Source organism: Pogoniulus pusillus, chromosome 22 (genome assembly GCF_015220805.1).
Source record: "Pogoniulus pusillus isolate bPogPus1 chromosome 22, bPogPus1.pri, whole genome shotgun sequence".
In the NCBI taxonomy this organism is placed as follows: Eukaryota; Metazoa; Chordata; class Aves; order Piciformes; family Lybiidae; genus Pogoniulus; species Pogoniulus pusillus.
The window spans coordinates 4,669,368-4,685,804 of NC_087285.1; the positions used below are offsets into that span (position 1 = coordinate 4,669,368).

At 51.8% G+C, this 16,437-nt stretch overlaps 1 protein-coding gene across 3 annotated transcripts in view; it reads right to left on the minus strand.

Moving 5' to 3' along the window:
* PDLIM4 (PDZ and LIM domain 4) overlaps nucleotides 1–3,712 on the minus strand; it is a 73,684-nt gene extending 69,972 nt beyond the window's left edge. Inside the window, exon 1 of one of the 3 annotated variants that reach the window (XM_064161510.1) lies at nucleotides 3,557–3,712. In XM_064161510.1, coding sequence (XP_064017580.1) covers nucleotides 3,557–3,649 — 93 coding nt within the window. In that variant the 5' untranslated portion in view covers nucleotides 3,650–3,712. Of the gene's footprint in view, nucleotides 1–907; nucleotides 1,043–1,094; nucleotides 1,164–3,556 lie in introns of those variants that run through there. The other 2 variants (XM_064161511.1, XM_064161512.1) reach the window with 2 other exon arrangements.
* Nucleotides 3,713–16,437: the final 12,725 nt, after the last annotated feature.

Genomic DNA, 16,437 nt, shown 5'->3' on the forward strand with positions numbered 1-16,437 from the left:
CCACATCCCTACTCTACAAGGTGCACCCTAAACCGTATCCCCAAGCACCACATCCAAACGACTTTTAAACACCTGCAGGGTTGGTGACTCCACCACCCCCCTGAGCAGCCCATTCCAATGCCTGACCACTCTTGCTGTGGTCCCACCAGCAGAACACCATTGGCTGTGGCTGCTGGGGCAGCAACACACCTTTGTGCTGCTACAGCTCCTGAGAGGACCAGGGAGAAAGTATTTCCTGCAATAGCTCAGCAAAGAGTAGAGAAAAATCTCTCAATCACCCAATAATTATTTTTCACCCCCTACACAGGTGAATTTGCCTTTTGTAAGCAGGCAGCCAGCCTCAGGCACCTAGAGCTGAATGTGGGTGGCTTTGAACCCCAAATTATGAATTCCCAACATAACCAGTACAGGTAGGATGCCTGCAGAGCTGTACCCCTTGTGGTATGTTGGTCCTCAGCCCCTCCTTGGGTACAAGGTGGGGGTGGGTACAGCAAACCCACATCCCTCAGGCAGCTCATCCCACCAGGAACATGCCAAGCTCAGAGCTGGATGTAGGAGACCCACAGTCTGGTCCCTCCTCCTGGCTGAATCTCTGCTTTTCAAGAGATGGTTGTAATTTAAGTGGCATTGAAATAGAAAATAAATACAATTAAACAAACAAAAAAAGGCACTTTGAAGGAAGCAGAAGGCAGCCAAAAGCTGACAGGCTACAGCAAGAGGCTCTCTCACTCCTGCAGCCACCAAAACATGGGCAAGGGGGCTGGGGGCTCACTGGCCATGCTCCTGCATGGACAGTGAGCCCCCAGCCCCGTTGCCCAGGTTTTTCAAGCTGGGAAGAACAGAGCTCCTGGTTAGACACAGAATAAAAGTGTATATGACATCACATCAGCCTCCTGCATGAACTCACCACCAAAGCAAGCCCTGGTTCCCTGGGGACCTCCTCCAGCAGCCCCTTCCCACATCTCCACGGCTGGAAGCTATGGCTGAAGTCAATTCTTCCCCAATTTTAACAGTTCCAGGTATCATTTCTAAAGCTAGTGAGGTCTTCCCTCACGTTAAGACATGAGAGCTCAAGCAGAACATCCCACACTCACACTTCCACCCCAGAGAGCTGCTTGTCAGCCGTGAGCACACATGAGGAGCAGCACATCAGGGCATGGCTCCTCTCTTCAGAGCAGCATTAATACAGGATCTAATTTAAAAGCCTGCCACACTCAGTCTGCTGTCTGTCACAGCTGATCAGGATCCACAGGATCCACAGCAAGAGTGGCTCTGATGAGAATTAGCCTCACACCTCCCAGGTTTGCTGAATCAAAGGAGGAATTTGGCCAGCCACCTGCCGAGGCAAAAAGCAGACTTTGTTTTTTTTCTTGTTGAATATTAAACCAGGCTTTTTCATCCTAAGCAACGGGAAAGCAGGCTCCTTCCACTGAATTAGGGTGTTCATCTTCACAACAGCACCCTTTTTGCATGCCCTGAGAGGTGGTTTTGCATTCTATTGGGATCCATCCCATGTTACTGGGGGAGAAAGGGGACTTCTCCACGGCCAGGAGATGAATGCTGAGGCCCAAAAGCCTCCCTTTGCCACACAGACATCCCAGCAGCTCCCTACATCACTCCAGCTCTCAGAATTGTAGAAAGGCTCAGGCTGGAGAAGATCTCTAAAGAGGATTATCAAGTCCAACTGATAACTTAACACCACCGTGGCCATTAAATCATGTCCTGAGGAGCCATGGCCACATGTTCCTTGAACACCTCCAGGGATGGGGACTCCTCCACCACCACCTCCCTGGGCAGCCTGTGCCAATGCCTGAACACTCTTGCAGCAAAGAAATTGTTCCTAATCCCCAACTTAAACCTCCCCTGGCAAATTTCAGGCCATTTCCTCTCATCTTATCATCTGATACTAGGGAGAAGTATCAGAAGTGCCTTCCCTCCTCTCCATCCATCTCCTCCTGCCACTCCTCAAAAAAAACCCACCCTTTGTGGGAGACTTGGGGAGGGACAAGGTAAAAACAGAGCCAGGACGCCGTGACACAGGCACATTTGGACTCCAATAGACACCAAGCCTCACTCAACACGCTCTATCCCATAATTATTTCTTCAGAACTCATGGTACATGTTTTCCCTTTTCTGTCACAGCTTTGGCAGATGAAGGAGAAGGCAGCAAACCGCTTGTACATGTTAGGACAATATTTTTAAGCTACAGCTCCTCTCCAAGCCTTTCAAGCCTCTCAAGCGTTTGCTCAAGCTGTGCAGCCACAGCTGCCCAGGAGAGCTGAGCTGAGCAACACCACCCAGCTGGGCAGAGTCAGAGCTCCAGCCCGACAGTGATGGGAACACCAGTGCCCACAGCAGCGTGCCCAGCCTGGGCTCAGCACCTCATCCATCACTCCAACCCAATGTCCTGCACAGGGCTTCGTTTCCTCCACCCCCCCCTCCCCATCTGTCTACACACAAAGCCCATTTCAAGCCAGTCGTGCTGTGCCTTTGCAGAAGAAGTTTCCAGAATACATCTTGGGGAGGTTAAACACGAGTGTGAGTGCACTTACACGGTAATTACTACCAGCCCGTGGGGACCCCGTCGTACAGCAGAAAAACTTCTCTCCGTGCCTTTACTCCTGCTTTCTTAATACCCCACCACCACCACCACCAAACCAGCCTGTGAACTCGGTCCAGGGCAGCAATCCAAAGCCTCTGCAGCACTGAGCACTTTGAAAGCAGATCTCTATGAATTAACATCCCAAAAAATAAATAAAGCATGGAGAATGCCCTGCTCGGACGCACTCAAACCCTGCTGCAGGCGGAGGGGAACGTTTACTCGCTTCCAGTTAGAATAATATACGCTTCCAAACAATTCAAAAGCTGCTTCCCACCAGCTACGGGGACCAGTAGCTCGGCTCGCCCTGGAATCAGCAGCCTTGGGACCCCCCCAACCCGCCCCGGAACCAGCAAAAAGACCCCGAGGACCAGCAGCCCGGCGAACCCCCCCGCCACGGTGGACCAGCGAAACGACCCCGGGGACCCTCGGGGCCAGCAGCCCGGCGACTGGTCTAGAATCAACAGCTTGGAGGCCCCCGGGGGCTAGCAGCCCGGCGAACCCCCCCCCCACCCCGGGGGGCCAGCAGCCCGACGAGCCCACCCCCGGGGGCCAGCAGCCCGGCGACTGGTCTAGAATCAACAGCTTGGCGGCCCCCGGGGCCAGCAGCCCGCCGAGCCCCTCCGGGGACCAGCAGCCCGCCGAGCCCCTCCGGGGACCAGCAGCCCGCCGAGCCCCTCCGGGGACCAGCAGCCCGCCGAGCCCCTCCGGGGACCAGCAGCCCGCCGACTGGTCTAAAATCAACAGCTTGGCGGCCCCCGGGGGCCAGCAGCCCGGCGAACACCACCACACCCTCCCCCCCTCCCGGGGACCTGGGGACAAGCAACACCCCGGGGACCAATAACCTGAGAACCGAGAATCCTCAGCCGGACCTAGTCCCCTCTTTCCACCACCTTCCTCCAGCTCTCTTCTCCTCTACCCCCCCTTTCCCCGAACCTCTCCCCGTCCTCAGCTCACCCTGGAGATGGTCAACGGGGCGCTGAAGTCTTTCCCCCCCACCAAGCGAAAACCCCACGGCGAAGGACCACGCAGGACCACCGAATGGGACATAGCGGCAGTGGCACAATCCCTGCCCGCAGCTCCGGATCCCGCTCCCGATCGTTCTGCTCCGAATCCCCGGGACGGGTGGATCCCGCCTCCCCGACACGCCCCGAGGCGTGTCGGAGAGGCGGGATCCACCCGTCCCGGTTGTCATAGGGGGAGGTTTAGGTTGGATTTTCCCCTCCAGAACGAGCATGAAGCTCAGCATCTGTGTTTGGTGGGGTCAAAGTCTCCACTTTCCGATCCTTCATCCTTTGGAGGGGAAGGAAAATGATGCAATAATTCCAGAAATACGCACTGCTGGAAAGAGAAACTTCCAAGAACACAACTAGGTGGAGTTTGAAACAGCTTGAGAATCCTTCGTGGTTATCACTTGGCCAAAAGGTGAACTTCCAAGAAAATAGTCGAGCGAGGTTTCAAGCAGTTCGGGAAGCTCTTGGCCAACACATCTCAGCATCCCGGTGCCTCTGAGGGTATTTCTGGGGCAGCACCAGGCACTACAGAGGAGCAGCCGGGAGAGGTGCCCTCTGCAGAGGGTCCCCTGCGGCTCATGCGCTGTAAGCACGCAGCAGTGGCTGGGAGGTGGTCAGCAAAGCCCTGAGCAGAGCTCCTTTGGCTCCCAGAAGCTGAGAACGGATCTGAGAACACCTCTAAACCTCCCTCCCTTCCTGGAAAGGGCTGGGCCGGATTATCCCACTTCAAAAAGAGGACCTAAGAAAGGATGCATTGTTTGGCAGGTCCAGTTGCATCAAGCACCGTCTTGTCGCTGTGAGTTTGATTGATGATGAGCTCTTTGCTGCGAAAGCTTCGGTGCGCTTTTTTTTTGGCCGGTGACACAGAAAGGTTTGTGTGACAATCTCACCGCCCTGCCAAGAGGTTTTGGTCTGGAGCTGCGGTGGGAGCTGAGACTTTGAAGCACGCTCCCGAGGCGTGCTGCAGCCTGGTGATTCAGCAGCGTGCATGCGGCGAGGGGATTGAGTTACCAACCTGAGATACAATGACCTTTGTTTGCTTTGCTCCAGCGGTGCCCACGGAGCAGCAATTCAGCTGCAGCTGGCACCAGCAGAGCTTTCAGCCGCCCTCTGTGCCCCATGCCGGTGCGTGCCTCCATGGAGAGAGGCCAGGGAAGCTGACCTGTGTCTGTGTGCCCGGTGATGAATCACTCCCCGTTCCTGCGTGATATCACCCAGCCCGACTGAAGCCTGCGACTGGGCTGGCCTGAGGTCTCCCTGCTTGCCGGGAAATCCACAGGGATTTCTGTCCCAGCTCTCCTGATCTCACTGCCTGGAGCATTACCCCGCAGGGCTGACTGAACGGTGTGCACAGATGCAGCATGTTGCTGCCAGCATCTCCTTCCTCTTAGGAGGGAAAAGAAAAAGAAACCTTTCTGTAAAAGAAGCTAAGTGTCACTGGTGAGGGCTGGGCTGGCCACCAAAGTGCCAGAGGCTCTCTAGGAACCCCTCTGCTTCCCAAAGGGGAGAGAAAGGGGAAGAAGGGAGAGAAACTGATGGGCTGGGAAAGGAACTGAACCAGCTGGGATGGAAATGAGAACAAACCAATGAAACAGAGACAAAAGGACACAAACCAATATGGAACCCAACCCTTGATGGCAACGAGGTCACCGTTGTCATCTCTGGTGCCAGGGGCAGGCACTGGGCAGGCCCCAGATTGGACACAGCAGCATCTTGGAACCAGATTCAGGAGATGGGTTCTGGAACTGGATTCAGCAACATACAGATCAGGATCAAGGGCAGAAGGGACAGAGTCCTCCTGAGGCAGAAACCATGGAAGAAGAGGCTTGACCCTGTTGATCCCAGAGCTTTCTGTTGAAGATGCCATCCATGGGCTGCAATCCCTTGTTGGGCAGCTAAGGGTCACCTGTCCTGACTGCTCCTCCCTGCAGATGCCACCTCTGACTTCCTGCACCCCAAGGTGGGGCCCCAGCTGTAGCAGTGCCCTTGGTCTGCACAGAAGCAAGTCTCAGGCAGAGCCTTTAAACAGCCCAGCCCTTGGCAGGAACTCCCCTGCTCAGCTTCTCCCTGCTAGCAGCAGCCCCTGGCTGTGCAAACCTGACCTGAACTGCAGCAAGTGCCTCACTGAGCAGAGCCTGAGCTGAAAAGTCAAATCCCTGAGCAGAATTAGTTATGGTCTTAATCAAAGCAGGACACCACGTTTGCTGGAGAGCAGCAGCAATAAAACAATGGAAAAGGAAAAAAGCAGAGATGAAGAAAAAACAAAAGGGAGGTGTGTGGAGTCAAACACTTCCACTGGCATCTGTCAGGGCTTCATTCCTGGGGTGGTTTCTAAATCACAGTGGGCCTGTCAGGGGCAGCAAATCACTGGGGCTTTCAAAGTCATTCTTTTGGCAGAGGAAAGAGATGATCCACACAGAGAAATCCCTGCTATTAAAGTATTCATTTCAAAAGCTGCTGGGAAGCTGCTGGCTCCCAGGCACTTTCTCCTCAAGGCCCTTTGAATGCTCAGCCTTGGTTACTCCTCACGCGACTTAAGGCTTGTCAAAAGCTTCACCCAAGGAAAACAGAGTCAGGGAAACTGGGATAAACTTCGGGGTATGCTTGTTCCAAACAAGACCAGATTCCAAAATCCAGTCAACTGAGCTAAAGCAGAGGCAGTTTGAGCCTGAATAAAAGCATCTACAGACCCATTGCTCCTGATGGGATATGACCACATGTAGGGCAGCCCTGAGGTTTCAGAGCCACCTCAAGAATTAATCTGGCACCCCTCTAACAGCAAGAGGAGTTTCCCCCCAGGATTTGGAGGATGAGAACTCCACATTCTGCAGGTGCCTCATTTTCTTGCAGCTGCTCACACACCTTCTTCCCTGGGCATTGGTGACACCAATAGAGACCTGCAGGCTGCAGAATACTTCCTTGTGCTCTCACTGCTACCAACCAAAGTGGGCTCATACAGTTCCATTTTTATCTTTGATAAATTGAGAATCCACTGCATGGTGGCAGTTGGAAGGGAGATCCTCTGGAGATCTCTGGAGATCATCTTGTCCAACCTCCATGCTAAAAGCAGGAGCACCCACAACAGCTTAATTAGGATCACAATGTCCAGCTAGGTCTGGAATTTGTCCAGAGGAGACTCCGTAACCTCTTAGGACAACCTGCTCCAGGGCTCCAGCACCCTCACACCAAAGCATTTTGTCCTTCTGTTCAGATGGAACCTCCTGGCTTCCAGTTTGTGCCCACTGTCTCTTGTCCTGTCCCTTGGCACCACTGACAAGAGTCTGACCCCACCCTCCTGCCCCCCACCCCTTTATCTCTTGCTGAGTATTGCTTGGATCCCCCTCTGGGGCTGCTCTTCTCCAGCCTCACCAGCCCCAAAGTCATTTTCAAAAACTAATTTGAGTTCCACTTCTGGATGAGCAATCTGCAGGAGCAAACCTCACCTCCCAGCTGAAGCACAGCACCTCTGACATCCTCATTCCTCAGCTGGGTGCTGAAACCCAGGTGCAAGCTCCAACAAAGACAGAGGTTACTCAGAAGAGAGGTCAAAGATCTCCATGGATTCAGCCTCATCACTCCATTCACTTTATCTTTCCTCCCCCCCCAGGGTTTTCCTCAGTGGTTTTTCCCCAGTGATTTTCCACCCCAAAGCCTTATCAGCTCTTTGTTTCTATTTTCTATGCTCCACTCTGGCTCTCCCTTGCCACTGGTGACACTGTTGGTTTCCTCCCTTTGTTGTCACAACCCAGCTGAATCAACTGCTGGTATTCAGCTTTGTGCCCTATTCTGAATGAACATTCAGGTTTTCCATCTGCCACCCTCCCAACATCTAGCAGAGGTCCTGTGCTTATCAGGGGGGCCTGATAATGACACCCCACCTCACTCCTCACACACACACACACCCCAAGCATTGTTTTTGAGCTGCTGCCTATGCAAGAGTGATTTCAAGCATCATTGTGGCTTAGTAGTTCTTTTCCATGGCAGGAGACTTCCTTGCTCCACAAACTGCCTTAAAAGCCATCTGGAGAATCAGAGCATCATAAAATTGACAAGGCTGGAAAGGATCTTTCAGATCAATAACCCAACACTGCCAAGCCCACTGCTAAACCATGTCCCTAAGATGTAGATGTGGTGCTGCGGGGACCTGGCAGAGGTGAGTTGTACTCAAGGTCTATGACTGTTTTGGACAAGGCTTTCTCCTCAGAGTGGTTTCAGGAGCCTGAAGTTAGCCATGAGTTCTCCACAGAAGCAGGCTGGGTTTGGTGGAAGTAAAAATAAGACCTTTTGATATTTTCACATCAGTTTGAGGGAGAGAAGTCACTGTGTAGGTTGTTAGGAATATTTTCTTCAGTGTTTTCCTTCTCATCTGCTCCTTGTCACTTTTCCTATCCCTGGGCACCACAGACAAGAGTCTGGCCCCATCCTTTTACCCCCCACCCTTTAACTCTTGCTGAGCATTGATCATATTCCCTCTGGGGCTGCTCTTCTACAGGCTCAACAGCCCCAGGGCTCTCAGCCTTTGCTCCTCACAGAGCTGCTCCAGGTCCCTCAGCACCGAATGAATGATCTCTCTCAAAGAGTTTTGGTTGCACTGACATCGAACACAGCAAGCATAGAAGTACAAACTCCAGGTAATTTAAGCACCTGAGAATGTTAAACACTTCTATCTGTAAGGACAATATTCTTACAGTCACTGTTTCAACTCATGGTGGTGACCCAAGGCATGAGATCTGTTTCAATGTAGCTGCTGTTGCCACTGTTCTAAGCTAAGGTGCCTACAAGTTTCATAGGATGTAGGTTTTAATCCATACAAGCATCCATATTTAATATTTAAATGATAGAATGGTTTGGGCCAAAGGGGTGTTAATGATCATCCAGTTCCAACCCCCCTGCCATGGGCAAAGACACCTTCCACTAGCCCAGGTTGCTTATCCTTACCCAATCTGACTTTGAACACCTCCAGAGAGGGAGCATCCACAGCTTCCCTGGGCAACCAGTTTCAGTGTCTCACCACCCTTACTGGAAAGAATTTCTTCCTGATCTCCAGGCTAAATCTGCCCTCTTCCAGCTCAAAGTCATGCACCATGTCCTATTACTTCAGTCCCTGTAAAATGTGGAGTGGCTGTGCCTGGAGGTGTTGAAGCCAAGCCTGGCTGGGGCACTTAGTGCCGGGGTCTGGTTGATTGGACAGGGCTGGGTGCTAGGTTGGGCTGGATGAGCTTGGAGGTCTCTTCCAACCTGCTTGATTCTGTGATTCTGTGTTCCTCCCCAGGTTTCTTGCAGGCCCTTTTCAGGTACTGGAATGCTGCTCTAAGGTGTCCCTAGAGCCTTCTCTTCTCCAGGCCGAACAGCTCCAACTCTTGCAGCCTGTAGATGGGAATCCTGATTCCTTGGCTGCAGAGTGGAACAGTCAATAATAATGTCTCATTAGACCACTTGGGAACAGTTTCTTGCAGACAGCTGACGTTTAAAAGTAGCTTTAAGCCCCAAGCCAGAAGCTGCCTTGTGGGTTGGGTGTCAGATTTGGTGGCTCATGGCTGCTGTTTGAAACTCCTATGTTGTGAATGGTCAGTTGCAGGTTCCAAGGATGGTTGTTCCTCCTGGTATCTGTGATTGGGAAGGGTCCCTGAAAGCAACATCAAGTGAAAAGTCTTGTGGGTTTAAAGACTCCAAGCAGTGTTTCATGGCTTGGGTGTGATTTGCCTTCCCAGCAAGTGTTTCTCAGAGCAGAATCCCCCTTTTTTTCCCCTCTCTCTTACATCAATCAGTAATCCTTGACATTTTCATCTTCATTTCCATTTCCATTGCTCAAATGAGTCTTTTCTGGTGTTTTCCTAACCCAAGGGGATTTACCTACAAGAGATTCTTGAGGCTTTCAGCTTATTTCTTTACTTAGTAGTTTAAAAAAATCCCAAATATCCTCAAAACCAACATCCTGTCAAAACAGTTAATTCAAAACCTCATTATCTGGATTAAGTCCAGGCATATCTCAACCCTATGGCAGATTTCACTGCAGGTTTCCAAAGGATTCCTTAATTTCCCTGCTTTGCAGGATCTCTCAGATCTCAGTTATTGTTTTGGCTTTTGAGAGCTCCTTGGCAGATGCCCAAGTGTCAGGAGCTGTCATTTTGAATTCTAGTTAATTTGTGTGTTTGTCTAAATCATTTTTCCAACGTTTATCTCATGGGTCTAAGTATCCCACAGAGCAGAATCCAGCTGTGGTAGAAATTGTTGGGATAATGAAAGGAATCCAGAAGAATTTCTTTTGTAGTCACCTTCAGGTGGAGAAGGCTGCTGCCTTCCGAGGCTTTTTAGCTTTGTTGGATGGATGTGGAGGTTGTGCCAGGGGAGCTCTAGGCTGGACGTTAGGAGGAAGTTGTTGGCAGAGAGAGTGATTGGCATTGGAATGGGCTGCCCAGGGAGGTGTTGAAGCCAAGCCTGGATGAGGCACTTAGTGCCATGGTCTGGTTGCTTGGCCAGGGCTGGGTGCTAGGTTGGACTGGATGAGCTTGGAGGTCTCTTGCAACCTGGTTGATTCTATGATTCTATGACATGGGATGGAAAAAGCTGCACTGTGTATGGTCAGGTCTGTCTTTGGTTCTCAAACACCGTGGAATCATAGAATCATTAAGACTGGAAAAGACCTCTAAGATCAGCAAGTCCAACCTTGCACCCAGCACCTCTGTACCACTAGGCCATGTCCCAAAGTGCCACACCTGTTTTTTGAACACCTCTAGGAATGGTGACTCCTGTTGTAGCCTGCTCCAGTGCCAGACCACACTTTCAGTAAAGAAATTGTGGCTAATATGCAACCTAGACCTTCACTGGCACAGCCTGAGGCCATTTCCCCTTGTCCTGTTGTTAGTTACTTGGCAGAAGAGGCCATCACTGGCCTCACTACGACCTCCTCTCAGATAGCTTTAGAAAGCAATGAGGTCTCCTCTCTGCTTCCTCTCGATGCTAACACAGAAGCAGCAGACACAGTAAGGACCAAGGTAAATCCTTTGTCTTTGCCAGACATGTGCAGGGGGTAAAACCCAGCAGCATTAGAGCCAAACCCCAGTTTGCTCTTCTGCTCTGGCAAATATTAATGAGACATTATCTCAACCCTTGCTCATCAGGCCAGCAGTCACCTAGCAGACCCTCACACAGCCAGGCCCACTGAGCAGCAAGGATAAATCCTGGCCTCCCAGGCGTTCCAGACTAAACACAAGATAAGAGCTGGCAGATTCGCTTCCCAGGGGGAATACCGGCAAGCGATGGCACAGCGCAGTCAGAGCCTGGTGCAGCAGGGTGCAGCCTGCTCTTCAGCAATGGCAACACCAAGGAAGACTCTGGGCAGTGAAGGGCTGGTGGAGATGGGCATGGTCTAGGCTGAGAGCGAGGATGTGATGGCTGTAGTCAGAAGATGACATCAACATCCCTGTTCACAGCAGCTCAAGCACTTCTCTGTCCATCCCTTCCACAGAATCACACAGTGGTTTGGAAGGGATCTTCAAAGCTCATCCAGTCCAAGCCCCCTGCACTCAGCAGGGACATCTGCAACTGGAGCAGGTTGCTCAGAGCTCCAAACAACCTTACCTGGAGTGGTTCCAGGGATGGATCATCTCCCATCTCTCTGGCCAACCTGGGTCAGGCTCGCACCACCCTCAGCAGAGAAAAATCCTTCCCTCTCTCCTGCCTGAATCTCCCCCTTTCAGTCCAAACCATCACCCCTTGTCCTGTCACAACAGGCCCTGCTCACAAGTCTCTTCCCAGCTGTCTGCTCAGCCCCTTGGAGCACTGCAAGGCCACCAGAAGGTCTCTCTGCAGCTTTCTCTTCTTCAGACAGAACAAGCCCAGCTCTGCCAGCCTGGCCTCACAAGCACCTCCACTCTGCTCTCCTCAGGCTCTTGACATAGCATTATGTGGCCAATAAGCTGCAGCCTGTTCTTCAGGAATGACACCCCCAAGGAAGGCTGTGGAGAAGGACAAGGCTCAAGGAGAGCACTCAAGGAAAGCTCACAGAATGTTCTCTCTTTCTGCACACAGACAAAACAAGGTCTTTTTACATCCCCTGCTCCTTCCGAGGGGAGACCTCCTCCATCTCTACAGCTCCCTCACAGGAGGCCAGAGCCAGGTGGGAGTCGATCTACTCCCAAGGAGCAAGTGACAGGACGAAAAGAGATGGCCCCAGGCTGCACCAGAGGAGGCTGAAGTTGGACATGTGGGACAATTTCTTCCCTAAAAGGCCATGGACAGGCTGCCCTGGGCAGTGGTGGAGTGCCCATCTCTGGAGGGGTTTCAAAGGCATGGAGATGCAATGAGGGAACTGGTTAATGGTTGGACTTGATGATCTTAGAGGTCTCTTCCAGCCAAAGTGTTTCTCAGATCACTGTTGCTGGAAAATGAATTGGTTCCACATTCACCCTGTTCTCAGCTCCACTTCCCATCTGAGGCAGCAGAGCAAACAGATGAAAAAGTGCTGTTAGCTCAGGTCTAACCCTTCTCCTGCCTTCTAATCCCCAGGCTGAGACTAACCCGATGACAAGCGGGCAGGTGGGGACGCTGCCACCTCCAGCTGCCACACAGGAGGAGATGGTCAGTTCCTTTTGATCTCACCCATGAGGTTACACGCCTGGAATATATCAACTAGATGCAAGGAGCTGCTCTGTTTGCTCTGGGGGTGTGTGACCTCCTGAGGGCTTCAGCTGCTGCCCCAGTGCTGACAGCGAGGGCAGGATTAACCCTGGCTCTCCCCTACGCCAGCTGTGACCGCCGCACACCGTGACCCATGAGTGGCAGTTGAGAAGACAAGAAGCAATACTGGCAGCAGGTTGTGAGCAGAAGAGGAGATGCCAAGTGGCCTGTTGTTTCTGAAGGGCTAATTGTTCTCATTATGGGATTAAACTGATTGATTTCCCGTCAAGAAATGGTGCCTGGAAGAGCAAAGACAAAAACCCTCTGGTACAACATGAGTCACTTCACTGAGCAGCTCAACACTGAGCTTTTGTGTTTCCTTCTTGTGAAACCCTGACAGATGTCAGCTGTTGGTGGTGCTCCACAAACAAGTCTGGGGTATTTTTAGCCTCCTTATTTCATGTGGTAGGAACCAAACCATTGCACCTATTTAGGAGAGGAGGTCCCCAGCCTTTCATTGGCCTTTCAGTATTTATCACCCAGCTCTTGTCTCCCTTGGTGGTGATGCTTCCTTATTTGGGAGTTGTACAGCTCCAGAATGCAGACAACTGGAGAAAATTTGAGCTGAGCATTCCCAGTTTATGCAGGTCAAGGGAAGTTTGCCTTTTATCACTCAGAGATAAGCACAGCAAACTCCCTGGGTTTGAAAGGCTGAGTTCCACAGATGTGTGAAGCCTCAGTAATCACAGAATCACAGGGAAGCACAGAATGCCAGGGGTTGGAAGGGACTTCTGGAGGTAAGAGTTAGACTCCCCTTGCCAAGGCAGGGTCACCTAAAGAAGGTCACACAGGAACATGTCCAGATGGGTTTGGAATCTCCCCAGAGAAGGAGACTCCACAACATCTCCCACCTCTCTGGGCAGCATGATCCAGGGCTCCAGCACCCTTAAATTCATGAAGTTCCTCCCCAGGTTTAGATGGAACTTCTTCTGTGCCAGTTTGTGCCCACTGCCCCTTCAGTGGACATCAGTGAAGGAAGTCTGGTCCCATTTTCCTGACACCCACCCTGTAAGTATTGATCAGCATTGATGAGATTCCCCCTCAGTCTTCTCTTCCAGATTAAAAAGCCCAAAGTCTCTCAGTCTATCCTCATGGAGATGCTGCAGTGCCCTCAGCATCTTTGCAGCTCTTTGCTATACCCTCTCCAGCAAGTCCCTGTCCCTCTTGAACTGGGGAGACCAGACCTGGACACACTGTTCCAGAGTGCCCTCACTAGGGCAGAATAGAATGGGAGGAGAACCTCCCACAACCTGCTGGTCACACTCTTCTTGATGCACCCCAGGATGCCATTTGCCTTCTTGGCTGCAAGGGCACATTGCTGGCTCATGCTGATTCTGTTGTCTACCAGGACTCCCAGGTCCTTTTCCCCAGAGCTGCTCTCCAACAGCTTAGCCCCCATCCTGTAGTGATCCATGGGGTTGGTCTACCCCAGAGGCAAGACTCTACCCTTGCCATGATCTAATTTCACTAGACCCCTTCCTGTCCAGCCCTCCAATCATCAAGGTTTCTGTAGCTTTCCAGAATGTCCCACAGTCCTAAACTGATAGGGACAGAAGGACAAACAGTACTCTGAAAAATGAGGAGATGAACCTTGTGATGTCTCATACCTGTGCACTCTGCCTGAATTTGTTCTGCCTGGCTCCTTAGCTGCTGTCTCACCCTGTGCTGAGGAATTCATCCTGTGCTGAGAGTATCCAACATGCTGCTCCAGGAGAATCCAGTGGGAGTGATCCTCACTCAGTGTAACGGGGCAGAAGCTGCATGGCAAGGGCAAAGCAACACTGATCAGTTATAGAATCATAGTCGTGGAATCACAGAGTCATGGAATGATAGAGACATGGAATCATAGAATCATGGGGTCACAGAATCATGGGATCATGGAATGATAGAGTCATGGGATCATAGACTCATGGGATCATGGAATCATAGAACCATGGGGTCACAGAATCATGGGATCATGAAATTCTAGAGTCATGGAATCATAGAGTCATAGAATTATGGGATCATGGAATTATAGAGTCATGGAATCACAGAACCATGAGGTCATAGAATCATGGGGTCATGGAATCATAGAATCATAGAGTCATGGAATCATAGAGTCATGGAATCATAAAACCATGGGATCATAAAATCCTAGAGTCATGGAATCATAGAACCATGGGGTCATTGAATCATGGGATCATGGAATCATAGAGTCATGGAATCATAGAGCCATGGAATCACAGAACCATGGGGTCATGGAATCATGGAATGCCAGCTTGGAAGGGACCCCAAGGATCATCTGGTCCAACCTTTCTAGGCAATAATATAGTACCAGCACCCTGTCAAGCTAAGTCTTCAAACTGTGCAGTGCAGGGAAATCCACTGCTTCCCCTCAGAGATGACACCAATGTCTGGCTCTTCTCATGGTGCCTAAATTGCTTAGAGGTGAGGGCAGGAGCTCCATATTTGCTCCAGATGATTTCTCCCTCCACTCAGGCTCCTTGTCACTCACAGGACGCCTGCAGAAGTTACCCACAGAGGCACAAACATCTTCAGACTGCAGAGGAAGCCACCACCACCCAGCCACACCATCACTTCTTAGCCTCGAGGGACCTCCAGGAGACATCCCCCAGAAGCCGGTGGAAAAGGCAGGGCGTGTTCGGCGGCGTTTCTCCTGGAAGCGAGAGGTGTGTTTAACAATCCCAACTCTCCCAGTTCCCTGAGTTCATCACACTGCTGGAGGAAGACTTCCAAAAATCTCTGGAAAAATATTTTGCTTGAACTTGGAGGTGAAACCCTATGAGGTGCTCAAAGCTCGACAGAAGAATAAAGCATTCATCATCCGCGAGCACTACATGAAGGAACTCAGCAACGGTAACATCAAACTGAAGAAACTCCCTCCTGAGGTCATGAGCTTTGGCTCAACTCACATTTCTTGGTTTATTGCAAAGGCACAAATGGACTCCATGGAGAAAGACCTGGGAATGCTGGGGGACATTTTCCCCATGAGCCAACATTGTGCTCTTGTGGCCAAAAAAGGCCAATGGTCTCCTGGGATACATTCAGAAGAATGTGGCCAGCATGAGAGGTTCTACTCTGCACTAGGGGGGTCATATTTGGAGCCCAGGGTTCAGTTCTGGGCTCCCCAGTTCAAGAGAGACAGGGAACTACTGGAGTCCAGCAGAGGCTATGAAGATGCTGAGGGGCCTGGAGCAGCTCTGTGAGGAGCAAAGGCTGAGAGCCCTTGGGCTGAGAGCCTGCAGAAGAGCAGCCCCAGAGGAGATCTGATCAATGCTCAGCAAGAGCTAAAGGGTGGGGAGAGAGAAGATGTGGCCAGGCTCTTTCCAGCAGTACCCAGTGACATGAGAAGGGGCAATCAGCTCAAACTGGAACTCAGAAGGACCTGTGAGGAGATTTTTTTTCCTGAGGCTGCAGGAGGCCTGGGACAGCCTGGCCAGAGAGGTTGTGAAGTCTCCTTCTCTGGATTGATTCCAATCCCCCTTGGCCATTGTGATCCCAGGTGAGCTGCTCTGGGTGCCTTGCTCTAGCGGGGGGATTGGACTGGATGGTCTCCAGAGGTCCTTTCCAGCCCTTACCATGCTGGGATTCTGGGATTCTGTGACTAAGCCTTTCTCTCACTGCCAGGGCCTGCAGGCCAGGGTGAGGTTGCTGTGGTCATAGACTCACAGAATCAGCCAGCTTGGCAGAGAGCTCCAAGCTCAGCCAGCCCAACCTAGCACCCAGCCCTGGCCAACCAACCAGACCATGGCACTAAGTGCCCCAGCCAGGCTTGGCTTCAACACTTCCAGGCACAGCCACTCCACCACCTCCCTGGGCAGCCCATTCCAATGCCAATCACTCTCTCTGACAACAACTTCCTCCTCACAGCCAGCCTAGACCTCCCCTGGCACAGCTTGAGCTGTGTCCCCTTCTTCTGTTGCTGGCTGCCTGGCAGCAGAGCCCAACCCCACCTGGCTGCATCCTCCCTGCAGGCAGCTGCAGGCAGCAATGAGCTCTGCCCTGAGCCTCCTCTGCTGCAGGCTGCACCCCCCCAGCTCCCTCAGCCTCTCCTCACAGGGCTGTGCTCCAGGCCCCTCCCCAGCCTTGCTGCCCTGCTCTGGGCATGAGAAGAGCATCCAAATCCTATTTCTGGGAGCACCAAGG